This window comes from Pongo abelii, chromosome 16, assembly GCF_028885655.2.
Source record: "Pongo abelii isolate AG06213 chromosome 16, NHGRI_mPonAbe1-v2.0_pri, whole genome shotgun sequence".
Taxonomy (NCBI): domain Eukaryota; kingdom Metazoa; phylum Chordata; class Mammalia; order Primates; family Hominidae; genus Pongo; species Pongo abelii.
In genome coordinates, this window is record NC_072001.2 from 72,229,122 (window position 1) to 72,247,048 (window position 17,927).

Sequence of the window (17,927 nt, forward strand, 5' to 3'; positions counted from 1 at the left end):
ATTAAAGTGAACCCAGATTCTTTTTTTTTTTTTTTTTTTGAGACAAGGTCTCACTCTGTCGCCCAAGCTGAAGTGCAGTAGCATGATTATGGCTCACTGCAGCCTCCACCTCCCAGGTTCAAGCAATCCTCCACCTCAGCCTCCGGAGTAGCTGGAACCACAGGTGCAGGCCACCACTCCCGCTAATTTTTTTTAAATTTTTGTAGAGATGAAATCTCCTTATATTGCCCAGGCTAATTCAGAGTCTTTTTAAGAGGTGTTTATTCCATTTCTGGAGAAGTAGGATGGGGGGAGAGGTTCTATTAAAATGTAACATTTTGTAAAGTTGAAAAATAGAAGGGGGAAGAAAAAGCCCTCATAATCTCATCCAGCTATCCAGGCTATCCAGATGACATCAGGCATTTTAAAGGATTCCCTTCCAATTTTTGTTTTCTTATTCATATTTTATAAAAATATATTTCTTTATTTTTGTAATTTATCTTTTTCATGACATATCTTTTAATTCAGAATAGGCACATGTTGAAAATTTAAATTCCTAGGCCTCACCCCAGATCTTTCAAATCAGATAGATTCTCTGAGAGTCAGGCTCAGGGATATACATTTTAACATGCTCCTCAAATGATTCTTATTCACACTAATTTGTGTTTGGCTTTTGAAGTATAACTTACATACCATAAAATTTACCAATTTAAGCGTACAATAAATACAATGACATTTTGACAAATGCATGCAGTAGTGTAACCACCACTGCAATCAAAATAGGGAGCATTTCTTTCCATTACTCCTGAAAATTTCCTCTTCCTGTTTTGCAGTCAACACCCTCCCCTGACTTGTAACCCCTGGCAACCACTGGTCTGCTTTCTATCACTGCAATTTTGCCTTTTACAGAATTTTACATAAATGGAATCATATAATATGTAGTCTGTTCCATCTGACTTCTTTCACTTAGCATAATACCTTCAAGATTTATCTGTGTTGTTGCATGTATCAGTAAGTCATTCATTCCTTTTCATTGCTGAGTGGTATTCTATTTTATGGGTGTACCACCATTTGTCCAATTATCTTTTAAAAAGAAATTTAAAAATCAGAAAAGCAAATTTTTTATTTTTATACATATATTTACTGTTTCTGGGGTCTTTTCACTTTTTGTGCCTGGATCGAGATTTCCATCTGGGAAAGTTTTCCTTCTGCTTGAAGAACTGATGGTTCTTTGTAATGCAGGTCTGCTGGTGAGAAACTCTTTTGGCTTTTGACTGCAAACACCTTAGCTCTGTCGCCCAGGTGCAATCTCGGCTCACTGCAACCTCCGCCTCCCAGGTTCAAGCAATTCTTCTGCCTCAGTCTCCCAAGTAGCTGGGATTACAAGCGCCCGCCTCCACGCCAGGCTAATTTTGTATTTTTAGTAGAGAGGGGTTTTACCATGTTGGCCAGGCTGGTCTTAAACTCCTGACCTCAAGTGATCCACCCGCTTCAGCCTCCCAAAGTGCTGGGATTACAGGCGTGAGCCACTGGCCTGGATTTTGTGTTATTTCTTTAAATAGTACTGCACTTTGTTCTGGTGCACAGTAAGACTGTGGATCTTCTTGAGGCTCACTTTTAACTTTTATTGGGGTGAGTCTAGAGCAGCCTTTAGTGTGGGATTAATTTAGCCCTAGTACTAAGGTGATACACTTCTGAGGACTCTACCTAATGCCCTATATATGGCAAAGCCTCTTCACTTTTAGTGAGAACACAAACTATTCCCAGCTGTTTAAGCTCGAGGTATCGTTCATCCTAGTTTTTCTGGTCATTTTCTTTCACACATTCAAATTAATGCCCAGCCGGAGACTTAGGAGAAACTATGCAGATTTTCAGAGCGAGTGAGTAGCCTCCTCCCTGCCTCCCCTCCTGCCTGCATCTCTCCTTCTCTCCTTCCCTCCTTCCCTCTCTTCCTTTCTGCAGTTCACTTTTCCAGTCTTGTGTTTAACATTCTGGCTGTCTTGGCTTCTGTGAATGCCAGTTTCTGTCTCCTCTCCTCTCCTCTCCTCAGGAGACTGCATCAGGCAATAAGCGGGGCTATTGTAGGGCTTACTTCATCTGTTTCTCTTCTCTCAGCAATGATAGTCCCGTGCCACTTGCTGACCAATGTCTGGAAACCATTGTTTCATGTGTTTTGTCCATTTTTCTGGTTGTTTCAGGTGGAAGGGTAAATGTGGTTCGTTTTACGGCAGTGTAAATTTTTCTTTTTTTTTGAGACAGAGTCTGGCTCCGTCACCCAGGCTGGAGTGCAGTGGCACTCACTGCAACCTCTGCCTCCTGGGCTCAAGCGATCCTCCCACCTCAGCCTCCTAAGTAGCTGAGACTACAAGTGTGCACCACCATGCCCAGCTAATCTCATTTTTTTGTAGATGGGATTTCTCCAGGTTACTCAGGCTGGTCTTGAACTCCTGAGCTCAGGTGATCTACCAGCTTTGGCCTCCCAAAGTGCTGGGATTACAGGCATGCACCACTGCACCTGGCCTGCAACATACATTTTTGATGTACACAAGCTGTGAGTAGAGACAAACATGGATAAAGAGATATATTTATTGGGGGTGAGTGCTCAACCTTTTTTCTGATGAAATGACAATCAAAAAGTTTAGAGAGTGATCTAAGAAAGATTAGACACGCTTTTTCCTTCCATTCCTGTTTTTTTTTTTTTTTAAAAAAAAGAGATTAAATATCTTAACATATATGAAGTCTTTAACTGTTTGGTCCCTTCTTTTATACTTTTATAAAAAATGAATGTTTGGCCTGGTGGCTCACGCCTGTAATCCCAGTGCTTTGGGAGGCCAAGGTAGGAGTATTGCTTGAGGTCAAGTTTGAGACCAGTCTGGGCAACACAGGCACATGCTGTCTCTACAAAACATATTTTTTAAAAAACTAGCTAGGCATGGTGGCATGCACCTGTAGCCCTAGCTACTTGGGAGGCTGAGGTGGGAGGATCACTTGAGGCCAAGAGTTTGAGGCTGCAGTGAGCCATGATAGCCCTACTGCACTCCAGCTTGGGCAACAGAGTAAGACCCTGTCTCAAAAAAAAAAAAAAAAAAAAAAAAATAGAAGGTTTGAATGTCCTCCCCTCAACCTGTCCAACCTCTCTCCCTTCTCACTGCCCCAGTGTTTCCTGTATTCTACATTTTTTACTAAGCATTTACTCTCATCATTATTAAGTATGATAAAATTTTTCTCTGGATCATATCATAGTCTTCATGGGACATCTTTGTGGAATACTGAGGGTTTACACTATATTTAAATGTTAATCTGTTAAAGTCATTGTTTTGTTTTCCTTATAATTTATACAAGGAGAAATATCTTTAGATATGTTTCTAACTTTTTAAGAGAATTGGCGTAGTGTTTTAGACTTGTTGAGTTCGTTAGAACTAGATCGTATTTGACTATTTAATTATCACAAGGTTGTCATGAGTGAATTCAAATTCCTCTGATAAACACAGTTTATACATTCAAGTAATCAAACACAGTTTTCTATAAGAAACTATCCAAACAGATCTAGTTTAACAAACATTCAGAGCCTTAAAGTTCAAGTCAACAGTCTTTGGAAGATAACTCTTCAAGCTTAGACTAGTTCAGTAAAGCTCCTTGCCCTTTCTTGTAAATAACAATTACAGCAAATATTTATATAGGATTGACTTCTTTTTTCTAAATGCTATTACGTATATTAATTCATGAGAAACTCAATTTTATGATGACAAGCTAAAGGAAAAGTTTAAATTTAATTTAAATTTTCTAGTTACTGGCACATAAATATTTGCTGTTTGCTTCTTCCTAATCTGTGTAAACAAAGGGTAACAGCTAATCCAGTGCTTTGCATTCTCAAAGCCACTCGAGTCAACAACTCTATCACATCAAATTTCTTTCAGTGTTTCTCATTAACTGCAGCTGAAACTTGTGGCTTCTGATTTCAACTTTAATTATACATCAAGGTTTGCATTAAATAATTTTTGGTTTACAATTTTTCATTTCTATAGCTTAAACATCAATTATTCTGTCTGAGTTTGTATCTTTACTCTACCCTTAATAGGTATAGGACCTTGGGCATATTATTTAACTAGTTTGCCTTGAAAGCAGTTATCTGAAAAATCTGGATGCTACTAGTACCCACCTCATAGGATTGTCATGGGAATTAGATGAGATGTCATCTGCAGAACACATAGAACAGTGACTGGAGCTTAATAAACTGCTTGATAAATTTAGTGGTGCTGGTGGTGGTAATAGTAACTGCTTAATACATTTATTTGTAGTAGAAGTACTAGTAGTAATAACTGTTTAATAAAAGTAGTAGTAGTATTTAATGGCTATATAATGAATGGTATAGTTAGTGGTTATACCATAAATTATTTAACCAAGCTCCTACTACTGTACATTTTGTTTATTCCTCATTCTCCATAATCATAAAAATGCTGAAATTAATATATTTGTGCACATAGTTTTTCCTTGCTTTGGATGATTTTCTTAGGAAAGTGTCCCAGAAATGAGATGGCTATCTCAAACACAGCTGGATGGAGAGAGTGAGAACCATGCCAGGTCATCCTCCACAGCCCCTTTATCTTCTCCCTCCCACCATGGTGTCTCCCCTTCTCTCCTCTTACCCCCTCTCTGGGGTATGGGTATGGTGACTCTGAGGGAGGGTAAGAAGCAGGGGTCCCCCAGGTGGGCATCTCATAATACATCTCCCTCCCTCCCACACCATCCAGCGTGACTAGGGGTTAAGTGACATATGACATGAAATGTGCTATCCCTCCTAGGGCCATTTGCATTGTAACAGCCGCTGAGACCTTAGGCCAAATGAAAAATGAGCTGATGGTGACTTAGGAAACAATAGAGAGCAGGTTGGAATGACAAAGCTCCTTTAGTCCGGGTGTAGGGGAAGAGAGGGAGAGGAGAAGGATGAGGTGATTGTCAGCTCAGGAATGCTCCTTCCCACATCCTAGATCAGGCCTTGCCAACTCTGGCTTGAACCGATGCTCAAGCCTAAGGCAGCACTCACCAATCTTTTTCTCATCATGGCACACATAAAAATGATAACATTCGTATGTCATGTCTGGGTATGGAACACAGAGGTGCCCACCTGGGAGCTCCTGAGTGCTGAAGGATCAGTATCCCAGCAGACCTATAACTTTGTGGCGCAGAACTGCAGGTGCTCTGGCCTTGTGGGCTCCTTCGTGCCAGTCTCCTTCCCCGTCTCTTCAGCTCTCCGATGCCCCTTCCTAAAGTGCTGTTTCATTATGTTACACCCTGCTCAGTTACTCTCAACCTTCCCCTCTCTCCTAGCTGAGCATTCAAGACCCTTCTCATTCTGGCCTCAATCTGTTTCTAGTCTCATTTCCTTTTGCTGCCATCCGAGGATGCGGCTCCAGCCGGGCACCACACCTTGCCCCGCAAACATCGCATTTGTTCCAGCCTCTCACTCTGTGCTCACACTAGTCCTTCTTAGCATGCCTTCCCTTCACCTCTGCCTTTACTCTCACCCCTCATCCCAGACCTAACCCAGTCCCCATCCCTTCTGGGAAGCAGCTCTGTCTGCATCGGCCCTTCCCTGCATATCAGTAGCCTTCACGCTATGATCCATTCACTCAACCCTTGACCCTTTAGTCCAAATTACCTTTTCATGTGTGTGTGACTTGTGTCCCCAGCCAGGCTGAGGACAGACATGTGAGGCATGGAAGGACATGAGCTTTGGAGCCCAGGGACTGCCATGCTCACTGCCCTGGGTTGCATTTCTTCTATAAATACAAAAAGTCTTGGCCAGGCACGGTGGCTCGCACCTGTAATCCCAGCACTTTGGGAGGCTGAGGCGGGTGGATTGCTTGAGTCCAAGACCAGCCTGAGCAATGTAGTGAAATCCTATCTCCACAAAAATACTAAATAAATAAATATAAAAGATCTAACTCTTGGAGTGGTTGTGAGGCTCACCTTAGTGCATATAAAGTAACTAATGTGTGCCATGCACATAGTAGGCCCAGCTCAAGCAACGGGCTGCCTTTCCTCTCCATGGCACTGGTTACACGACAGATCCTGGGCAAAAGACCTATGGGTCTCCTTCCAAGCCCCAGGATAAGGTAGTGGTTGGCATCCTGCCCTGCCACTAGTGCCCATCATGGGTACTAGACCCTCAGTGCAGCCCTCGTCCCCTGCCCAACAGGCCGCTTCCTGGAGCTGCATATGTACATGACATCTGCACTGGGCAAGAATGACATGAAGGCCATTGGCCTGCAGATGGCCCTTGACCTCCTGGCCAACAAGGAGAAGAAAGACTCCATCACGGGGCTGCAGACGCGCACCCAGCCTGGGCGGCCTGACTGGAGCAAGGTAATGCCAACTGGAGCCCTGCAGCTTGCAGGTATGGATGAAGCTGAGATCCCGAGGCAGCGGTGGGGAGACAAGGCCCAAGCTGTCAGGGGCAAACTGGCAAAGTGTGAGGTTAAGTCCAGAGTCCAGAAGGGACCTCATGGTGTAAAAGGTAAACAGGGCATCTACACTGGCTTTATCACTAGCCTTTGTTCCGTCATTAGCCTCAGTTTCTCCATCTGTTCAGAGAGGAAGTTAGTCTCTATGACCTCAAAGACCCTTGCAGCCTTGACTCCCTATGGACCAGTGTCAGAAGGTCTGAGTGGACAAAGACCTGGAAAAACACCAAATCTTATCATCTCCTGTTACAAATGGGGAAACTGAGGCACAGAGACATGAAATCATTTGCAGTCCTTTTATTTGATTTCTCAAATTGGTTTTATTATTATTTTTCTTCCCTGAACACTTACCTGTCAGGGTATGCAGTTTGCAGGAAGTGGCCCAGAAGGTGATGCTTTTAAAAGTGCTGCAGATGACCCCATGCCTGGGTCACGACAGCTGAGTGGGAGGGGAATGTCCGTGGTGAGTGCTTGGGCATCAAAGAGGACTTTCAGAAAAAGGCAATTCATAAGCAGAATTTGGGGTAGAAAAGGGTCCTCACTGGGGGAAAGACTGACATCAGGAAAGATATTTAAATCACAGCAGGTGGCCAGCGCTAGGGACTAACACCAGGTTCAGACTCCCATGGGAGTCCCAGAGCACTGTATGCATCTCTCTGCATGTCTAATTTAGTGCCTGTCTCCCACAGTTGCAGATCCTTGAGTGGAGGGCCTGGGTCTTATTTATTTCTGGCCCTGGTCCTCTACCTGGGGTTCTGGGTCATGTTGCCAGTTGAACAAATGGCTCTTAGTTGAACGGCTGGGTGTCGAACTCTGCTGTAAAACCCAGCAGCTGTGCCGTGCAGCTCCCTGTGTAAAATGGGAATGCTCATTGCTGCCGACCCATTATGCTGTTACCTCCAGGCGGTTGTGTCACTGGTGAGTCAGCAGCTCCACCTATCTTCCCTCTTCTCTTCCTCAACCCCACTGACTCCAGGTGTTCCAGAAAGTGGCTGCTGAGAAGAAGGGCAAGGTGCAGGTCTTCTTCTGTGGCTCCCCAGCTCTGGCCAAGGTGCTGAAGGGCCATTGTGAGAAGTTCGGCTTCAGATTTTTCCAAGAGAATTTCTAGCCTCACCTCTCCAAGCTCTGCCCCAAATCCACACCGTGGGTCTGCTTCATTGCATTAGTATAAATGTCCCCACAGGGACCAGCCTCAGACGACCCACCCAATAAGACAAAGCCTAGGGACCCCCTAATCCTGCTCAACACAGAGAACAGGAGACCCCAAGGGGCAGATGAACTTCCTCTAGAACCCAGGGGAAGGGACAGTGCCTTGTTCAGTCTGCTATAGATTCTGGGGTTTCTGTGAAACAGGAAACCAGAGGCTGGTGATGGGAGCTTGGGGGTGGGGTTCGAGGGGGCAGAGGGCAACCACTCCTCCAAACATTTTCCGATGGAGCCTTCCCCTACATCCACGGTCCCAAACCTGCCCAATCATCACAGTCATTTGGAAGCCTGTTTCTCCGGCATCTTATAAAATTGTTCAAACATACAGAAAGTGAGAAGAATCATACAGTGAAGAGTGTTACCTACTTCCTAGACTCCTCAGTTAATATTTTGCTCTGTTTATCACATAGTATCCATCACTTCCTCCTCCTTCTTTCCATCTGTCAATTTATCTGATTTTTTGGATGCATTTTCAAGTTAGGTGCAAATATCTCAGCACACCTTGCCACTTGGAGGAGCCTTCTTTAAATGCACATTCCTTGGTCCCACTACCAGAAATTCTGATTCTGATGATCTGGGAATGAAACCTGGAATATGTATTTTCCACCAAATCCATTTTCATAGGGAGAAATAAGCAGCATCTTTCCCTGCCCCCCTTGTGTCTTTGTCTCCCCATCTCCCTCTCTCCTGGCCCATCCCTCAGAGCCTCTCTGGGCTGTATCCTGGCCTCTTCCTTCTCTCTGTGTGCTGAGTCGCTTGAGAAACAGGATGGAGACAGCCTCTTTGTGTGCCTCTCTCTCTGTTGTGGAAAGGCCAAGTGCCTGGGGATGAAGCAGGCTAAGCCTGGAAGCTCAGCTCAGCCACACCCTGGCTGTGTGGCCCTGGAAGCTTCCCCATGTCTGTTTTTTTCATCTGTGAAATGGGCTGATGCCATCCCTCAGTCACAGTTGCTGTGAGGTGACATGAGATGCCAAGTGCTCAAGACATTCCACCTCAGTACAGCTCCTTGCTGCTCCAGGCTTTCGTGTGTCTATATCACTTCTCTTCATCCTGGCTCCCTCTGTCTCTGTTTTCCAGCCTCTGTTTGCGTCTGTCCCTGTCTGGGCAGGAGGGAACAGCAGAGGCAGCAAAGGCTCTCTCAGCACATACTGTGGGGAGGAGCGGCCCTGGGCAGAGGACAGGGCGGGCCTCACCTCCTCCATCTGAGCTGGACATTTCCATCTGTGCCACACTGTGAGCTCCTGTGAGCCCCACATTTCCTGGGCATCCTCCACCTTGCAGTCAGTCCTGCTAGGTTCTCTTCTTGACAGTGTAAAGCACCCTTCCCCAAGGCTGCCATCATGGGGTTGGAACCAGGCACTTTCCAATGGGATTGTAGCTGGTACCTTTCTTTTCCATGGGTTGGAAGTCCATGGTTGGGAAGGGGGAGGTAAAGAAGCCCGATCATAACCTGGACGATGATGTCCCTTATCTAAGGTGGGGCTGGGATGCAGCAGTGGGGGTGGGTGTGACGTGCAGGGGATGAGCTAGTTGGGTGGATGGAAGAATGAAGGTGGGGGAAAGCTCTCTTCTGAAAGGAGCAATAGCAAGGGGATGGTGGAGGAAGAAGCTGAGGCAGGCCCTGGGGAGGGGAGGGCAAAACATACCCTGAGGACTGGGACAGAGAAGGATAGGAGTGAGGATGTCGTCTTTAAGATGTGAGGAGGAGCGGGAAGAAGAATACGAGAGGAGGAGTGGGGCCTGCAGTCAAGGAGAGGCTAATTCGGTTTGGGTGGGTGGAAAGCGGGGCTCGCGCTTGCACCGAGCCTCCATCTCCCTGGACCGGGAGTCAGCAAGGCCAGGAGACCTGGTGTTGGGGCCTTCCAACCGGATCATGTTTAATTTCCAGCAAGCCTGGGGAGGCACACAACTCACCGGGGAAACTCACACCTGGAGTTTTACCAGCCTGAGGCCACACACTCTTGGAACCTCTTTCCCTCTGTTGAGTCTGTACTTTCCCCTCTTCATCAGGCTTGGGAAGGCTTGGACAAAACGCTCTCTGGGACACAGAAGGAAACTAAAGAGGGTCTTCTGACTTAAGGTTGGAGGATGTAAACAGGCTGTGCCAAATCATTTGGAAACGTGGCAGAATCTGTTTAGCACAGGATGTCTCACACATGCACTCAGTGCACACACACATGCATGTCACCATTTTGGATTCTTTCCCGTCTCTGTCTACACTGCCTTAACACATTTGAGCCCTGTCCTCAGTCCTTTGCTCTCTCGTAACAGATTTCCACCAGGCTCCCACCCGCATATACAAATAGTCAGCTGTTCGTTTAGGACTTAATAATATAGTGGGTGGGAGCAGGTGGAAGGACTTGGACATAACGATTCTAAAATCCATGAATGCCCACATGTGTGACGACCATATGCCCGTGTCCTGAGGTTTTTCTCTCCAGACAGATTCCAGTTGCCCACGAGAGGGCGCTGCAGAATCACGGATCTCAAGAGGGTTTGTTTCCCAGGAAGTGAGACTGGTCCCTGAGTGGCAGTTAATCAAAGGGAAAGGGGCTAGGAAGACAGCGCCCCGTTCCAAAGCTCCCCACTAGAGGCAAAACTTCCAGGCTCCATCTCTGTGAAGTCAAGAGACTTCATGTTCAAGGTCAGTTTCTCTAGCTGGCAGCTTCTCACTGCTGCTGCCTTCCCCCCAAATTCTACCCTCCCCATACCCGGTGTCCAGTTCTGGGCTTTCCTCTTTTCTGCGTGCAACAAAATGTCCATCGGTGAGGTCAAGTTGAGCTGAACAGGCCTGGCTCAGGGACAGTTCACAGGTCCAGGTTCTGTCTGCCTCAGTGGACATGTCATCGAAGGCAGCAGGACCACACATGTGAGCGCACGGCACGCATGGTCTGACCATCTGGATGTTTCCCAGGTGTGCAGATGGGCATCATCGGCCATCAACAGGAAAATGCATCCAGATGACTGGCTGACTTTTCTTCTCTCACCAGATGTTGGCAATGCCGTAGATACATCTGGGCCCATGACAGATAAGGCTGACACACACAAAGAGAAGAGAGAAGGAGCAAAGGCCAGTTATCGGCACATGTGCCCCTCCTCCCCCATGAAGCTGCAAACTCCCCAAGGCCAGACATGGGGACCTGAAGCCTAGCACAGAGTGTAGACCAGATGTCGGTTCCTCCCAGGGCAAGGGGTTACTTAAATGGAATTATCCTTACAAAGAGTCTTTTGCACCTAATTGTCACTTGTAATTTGGGGAACAAAAGCACAAACACAAGCCCACTGAACCACTTTGCCAGGTGCCATTGCACTGTTCTGTGAGGACAGCGCGCTGACGGAGACAGCAGGCATTCCTGAAATGACCAATCAGGCAGGGCCCTCCCGGACGAGCGGCACAAGTGCAGGCTATTAATACACTGAGCCAGGGGTATTCGTGGGAGGGGAGGGGGCGTGGGCAACATGGAGAGTCACCAGGCTGGCAGACAAAGTCGAAGGTAGGGAGGGATGAGGAACATTAGCCGAGACTGGTTCTGGGCCAACCTGTTGGAGACACAGTGGACAAACCTTTGCCCTCTGGGAGGCAGGGCACTGAGTTCTACACTTGCCTCTGCCGCAGTCTGCTGTGTGACCTTGGGTGTATCATTTGACCTCTCTGAGTTCTCACTTTCTTATTATAAAGTGAACAGATCAAGTGTGTATGTGTTTAAGCACTTGTGTATAAAAGGATACATGAAAATATATTTATCTGTGTGCTCTGGGGAGTGGGAATGGAGGGATACAATGAAGGAAAGGATTTTGTGTTTTTGTTTTTGTTTTACTTTTTGCCCTTCTGTAAAGTTTAAGTTTTTATTAATATTATAGTTTTATTTTAAAAAGAAACCCAAAATAGGATGTCATGTAAAAGAAAAAAAAAGTACCAAGTGTTTGATATAATCCTATTTATAACACAGAAAATAAATGATATATGTATACCATATGGGGATAAATACATAAAAATACACGGAAAGATAGTTAGAAGCCAGCCTTAATCTGTCTTGGGCCCAGACAGCCCTTATCTGTTGTGGGCCCAGATGTGTCTACAGCATTGTTAACATCTGGTGAAAGGAGAAGAGTCAGCCAGCCATCCTGATGCGTTTTCTTGTTGATGGCCGATGATGCCCAAATGCCAAGCAGTTCACAGTGGTTAACTGTGGAGGAAGCAAAGGAGGACTTGAATGTTTTCCTCTTATCTGTTTCCTGTATTTGTGTGTTACCTGAGTAAGGTTTCACTTCCTGTATTACTCATGTGATATTTTACTTTTTAATTTATGTACTTTTGTATGGCTTGTATCTACTTTTTAAGAGTAAAACAAAATGCAGAGATTATCTGCAGTGTTGTCTAAGATCCTGAATATTGATTTGGTTTCAAGTGAAAGTATTTCGGGCCTAAGCCAGGGGACTGGCCCTCCACGTCAGGGGTCACTCCCTGGGCTCTTCAAAAAGGGAGGCTCCTATAGTGCCCATTATCAATATGCTGCTGGCCCTGAATGGCCTAAGTATTAAAATAAAAGGCCCTGTCCAGGCCCAAAACTAGTCCAGAAGGACTGTGGAGGCCGTGGGCATACACGTGAAATTGTATGCACAGGGGCTAAGCCCAGCACCAGCCCAGCCTGGGAGCTGAGATGCCTCAGGGCACACTGTCTGTGCTAAACAAATACTCATATTAACTAGCCTTCCTGACAGATTGATGCATCTTTTTATGATCTGTCTTTACAGTGTGATGACTCTCTCCTTTTAAAAATAAGATTAATTCAGACAAGACATTTATTTTATGAGGAAATGCATCCCGGGGGAAAAATATTCAAGCTGAATGGCAGAGATGGCTGGAAAGAGACTTGACTCTCAAGGAAGCTTCCAGCCTCCAACCTTAGCCACCCAGCCATGGCCCCAAAAGGGCTGCCCTAATACTAGTCAGGGACAAGTGGGCCCTCTTAAACTACCCTAGCTGTGTGAGTGTAGCCTGCTGGAGAAAAAAAGAAAGAAAGAAAGGTAGTGAGTTTCAGTGTGGCAGGAAAGAAAAGGATGCATTTTTTGGTAAAGGAAAAAAAATCTGAGATTTACCCAAATTTGGCTGGACATGAGTTTATATATACAGATTAAGCTTGTCTTTAAATAACCCTAAAGAATGTTCAAGAACAGTGAATGATTTGTCTCTGTGTCCCCAGTGACTAGAATAGCGTCACCACCTAGTAGGTGCTTGGCGTGTTTCATGAATGTTTCCACTGCTATGATCTGTTTCAGCTGGTGACCCCATGAGGTACCCTTGACTCCCCTATCTCCCCCATCTTCCTCCTTCAGCCATTCATCAAGCCTGTCAACATGGCATTCTAAATGCTTCTCAAGCACATTTCCTTCCCCATTGGCCCTGCCTTGGTTCAGTCCTTAAATTGCCTATAGCCTGGACTGGTGCAGCAGAGACAGGCTGGAGAAAGGAAGACCAGTTAGCAGGAAAGGAAGCTTGGAAGACCACCCAGCTAACTGGTCTTCCTTTCTGCAGCCTGGCTCTGATCCATCCTCCACACACTGCTGTGGGTCTGACTGCACACCTTCTTTTTGGAGGACTCTCCTATTATAGCCATCAAACTCCTGAGTCTGGTACACAAGCCCTCCCCCACATAAGCCCTGGATGAAGATCCACTACCATTACAGCCAGTGTTACCTGGCCCTTGCCTACCTGTCAGGTCTTGGCAATGTCCACCTTGCTCTTTGTACTTTAAATAACATCATTTCGTGCTCCCCCAGGACACTGTGCAGCTTCGCACCTCCAAGCCTTTGCTTCTGCATTGCCTGATACTTGGAGCACCCTTCTCCACTTTCAGATTGAGATTTCGGAACACTTTATCATCAGCCTATCCATAAAGACTTCCTTGCTGGTCCCTCCCATCACAGAATAAACAGCCTCCGTAGGATTGTACTGTACGTACCTACTTGTACCTACACATGTATTGGACGGTATTGTATTTGCCTACTTACTTGTCTGTGAACTCCTTGTGGGCTTTGTCTCCCCAGTGCCTAGTGATCAGAATAAGTGTTGGGGAGCTGCTGTGACTCCTTTGAGCCTCCATCTCATTCCTTTCCCTATCTTCTCTGCTGCTCCCCTGCAAGGGTTAGAACATCCCACCATCCCCGCAGGCAGACAGGACCAGTGGTACAGGTGGGTAGAGCAGGCGGCTGCCTTTCAAGGTGCACCTTCAGGGGCCCTAGAAAGATCTCGCCTCCCCCCAGCTCTAGATCTCCCACACATGCTTTCATTCCATAGCCAGGGATCAGGTTGAATTTGCAAACCCTACAAATCCACTGGCAGAGGTGCACTCTACCTTAAAATCACACTAAGATGGGACAGGCTGGTGACAGAGCTGCTCCCAGCTCCCCCTTGGTAAAATGAGGAGGTGGGGGCCGGGCACGGTGGCTCACACCTGTAATCCCAGCACTTTGGAGGCTGAGGCAGGCGGATCACAAGGTCAGGAGATCGAGACCATCGTGGCTAACACAGTGAAACCCCGTCTCTACTAAAAATACAAAAAAATTAGCCGGGCCTGGTGGCGGGCACCTGTAGTCCCAGCTACTTGGGAGGCTGAGGCAGGAGAATGGCGTGAACCCAGGAGGCGGAGCTTGCAGTGAACAGAGATAGTGCCACTGCACTCCAGCCGGGGGCAGACAGAGGGAGACTTCATCTCAAAAAAAAAATGAGGAGGCGGGGCTCATAGTCTCTGGTTCCTTTGTGCTACCTCCTCCTTCTTTTCTTCATTCTTCTCCCTCTTTCTTCTTCTAACTCAAAAGAGATGAATGACTTAAAAAAGCAAATGAATCAGAGATAGGGAAAGCAAAAAGAGAGGTAATTTTGCAAAGTTATTATTCAAAGGAGCTCTCTGGGACTGAGAGCAAGAGTGGCCCCATCAATCACCCAGCAGAATGGGGCAGGCGGGGGACCTGGCACTTGGTGTCTGTGGATAACTCTGTGCGTGAACAACCAGGCCAGGAGCCTGGGGCCCTTGCCAGATGCCACAGAGGAAAGAGGCCAGAGGGACACTGGATGGGGACAGTTAGCCCAAAGGCCTGAGAGGGCATCACTGACCTGCTTTACTCAACAGAGCCCCCTGAAAACCCCATTCTAGGGCGGGCCAAGAGTGGGAGGAGGAAGATATGCCTGGCAGGGGCATGGCAGGAGCCTGTTCTCCCCAAGGCGTTGCTACCCTGAGGGAAGAAGCCACCGCTTCATTTGATCAGATGGGGATCCAAGCCATACTCATTCTTGTATTCCAGGCCTTAGCCCAGTGAATGCATTCTCAACTGTAAAATGGGGATGATCATAAGATTGGTACTATTAGGTAGAGTAACGGCAAGGATTAAATGAGTGAATGTACATGAGGTGCTTAACGCAGTGCCTGGCATATAGTATATTTCAGTCAATGTTGTCTGTCATCATCCTCATCACAATTACATTCTATGGAGGCAGGCAGGCAAAAACCAAGTAAACAGATGAATAAACAATGACATTGCGGAGAGTAAGTGCTCTCAGAAAATAAACCAGGGAAGCGGCAGAGTAAGTGCAGAGAGGAGCACGGGTACCTGGAGTCAATCCCCTGGGGCGCACATGCCAGGAGTTGTGTGATGACAGGAAGTCATGAAATGCTTGGTGTTTTAGTTCTCCCTGTACCCTGTAAAGTGAGGGCAGCAATGCCCACCTCACCGTGGGGCATGTGTGTGGGAGGGGGCGTGGTGTGTGAGAATGTATGCGAGTGCACGTGGTGTGAGTGTGTGCGTTTGGGGAGGAGGTAGAGAATTGGATAAGGTACAACTGTAAACTATCAGCACTGGGGCACAAAGGTTCAATAAATGCTGATCATTGTTCCTGCCTATGACAAGCCTCAATAGATACTAATTCAATGATAATGTAATTTAGAAATTTCCCAGATGTTAGGACTTTCTCAGGGAAAGGTTATTCAACAGGGAGGTCGCTGTGGGTCCCCCACCTTGCATGCACCCCTCCGCAGCTCCACTGCCCCCTGGAGGTCTCTGCAGCCCCTCATCTTCACATCCTTTGTGACCAAGCCACATTTGGAGGCCTAATAAATGCCTTCCCTTCCTGGGAGGACCATCAGGCTACGGCACTGCCCCTCCCTACATCCTTCTCCAAACACTGATGATCCTGGGCTGCAAGAGGTGGGTGGAGATCAACTCCCAGCCCCTCCAGCTCATTAGCGCTGCATTATGAATTCCGGGGATAATGTATGTGATTTCCTCTCCTGATTGCTGCTGAAATCTCCTGCCTGTTTATCAAATCTGAGCCATGCTCTGCAGCCCTCTGCTCCTTGGCTCTGGGCTCCTCTTCTCCAGAGGAGGAAAACAAGGAAATGCTCCTAGGGGATGCTGGCTCTAGAGAAGAGGATGATGGTGACAGTAAGCAGGAAATAAGGTTGGCTTAGGGGCAGAGGGCAGAAGGGCTCCATAAAGCACCTGACCCCTGACCCAGAGCCGCACTGAGGCTAAACTCCCAGGGAGGAAAGCCCTACTAAATCAGGTGAGACCTACTCTGTCACCGTTAGAGAACCACTCATTCATTCATTCACCCCACAGGCATTGGCTGAGTGTCTGCCTCGTGTCAGGCACTGTATCAGTTAACAAGGATACCAAGATGAAGCACAGGCCCTGCCCTAGAGTGAGAAGGAAACACACAGGCCCATGGTGCCAATACAAGGGGCAGATGCCAGCACAGTCTTCATGAGGTGCTGGGGCAGCATGAAGGAGAGAGAAAGCAAGGTCAGGGTCAGGGCGAGATGACCCCAGGCAGTGGTCTTGAAGGAGGAATGGGACTTCACCAGCTGGAAAACGGGAGGGGGAGGGTATATCTGTGCACACGAGTCCAGGCATGTGAAAAGACCCAGAAGTGTGAGTTGCTGGGTGGGATCAGCCCATCTTGGGGTGGCTGGAGGCAAGGTCAGGAGGCAGTGAGAGAGGAGCACAGGCACAGTGATGGACCTCGAGGCTGTGCCAAGGAGTCTGTCTTTAATCTGAAAGCAAGGAAGATCCACTAAAAGGTGTAAAGCAAGGGCGTGTTTGGTCCCATCCACCTTTTAGTGGATCTTCCTTGCTTTTAACACCTTTTAGTGTTAAAAGCACTAAAATCAGGCGATGAGACCAGACACACCCTTGCTTTAACAGCTTTTAGTGGATCTTCTTTGTTTTAACACCTTTTAGTGGGATGGGGATGGGCCTGGACCTCATGGGTCAACACCTTTAGCAGCTGTGAGCAGGGCATGTTCCCTAGGAGCGTGGGCAGGACAGGCAGGGAAAGTGCCTATGACAATGACTGCTTTGAACTATGCATTCAGTTGCCACCAGATCCCTTTTCACTTTCTCTGGGCATAGGTTGTTTCAGATGTGTGCATGTCATCTCCTGCCAGTCTGAAAGCCCCCCGAGGCTGGATCATTCCTTCCCTCTTCACATGTCCTACTTGGAAAAGACCGTAGGAAACAGCAAGCACTCAATAAGGACTTTTTGCCTTATCTTGGATTGTTTCAATGCCATTTTACAATTATTTCACTACTTCCTTACTGTTTGCAATGATATATTTGCCATGGAATGTTTACCTTCTCCAGTGTCCACCTCCCCTGCAAACACAGAGACAGCCTGACTCTCACTACCTGCCCAATTTCCTTCTCCCTTCTCCCTTGCAAACTGAACCCTGCCTTGTTCTGGGCAGCCCCAGGTCATAAACGGTGACCAAGTTAACCATGAAAATTCTGAGGTAGCCACAGGCCTGGTTCTCCAGTGACGGTAAGGAGGGATCTGCTGGGGATTCTGGGGAAGCTTTGCCCTTCTGCTGAAAGGAACAAGGGAGGCTGGTCCACCTCTTTCTCCTGCTTCCTGTCTTGACTGAGATTCCTGGACATCCTGAGGTCTCCTATGCCCATGAGGTAGAAGCCCCAGGCATTCAGGACAGTGACAAGGCCCTGCCCTGATCCGGGCTGCCTTCTTGCTCTATGAGAGCAAGAAGTTTGTTTTTCTCTCTGCTCTTTCCCAGCTCCTAGAACAACACCTGATATGTGGTGGCCACTCAGTCATCCTTTGTGGGTTGAGGGAAGGTCTACATTGCTTAGGCCACTGTCAGCTGGGAGTTCTGTTACTTACAACTGAACATATGCCTAACTCAGTAACTGTGAAAAATAATAACCATATATGCTAAGTTTATAAATGGAGTAAACTGGGTAGAATCACAAACTAAGGCACCACCCTAA

At 47.1% G+C, this 17,927-nt stretch overlaps 1 protein-coding gene across 1 annotated transcript in view; it reads left to right on the top strand.

The window, feature by feature from the left end:
- NOX5 (NADPH oxidase 5) overlaps window positions 1–17,927 on the top strand; it is a 45,469-nt gene that overhangs the window by 23,263 nt on the left and 4,279 nt on the right. The window contains exons 14-16 of the mRNA XM_024232356.3: window positions 6,179–6,345; window positions 7,420–10,293; window positions 13,431–13,604. Coding sequence (XP_024088124.2) covers window positions 6,179–6,345; window positions 7,420–7,551 — 299 coding nt within the window. The 3' untranslated portion in view covers window positions 7,552–10,293; window positions 13,431–13,604. The remainder of the gene's footprint in view (window positions 1–6,178; window positions 6,346–7,419; window positions 10,294–13,430; window positions 13,605–17,927) is intronic.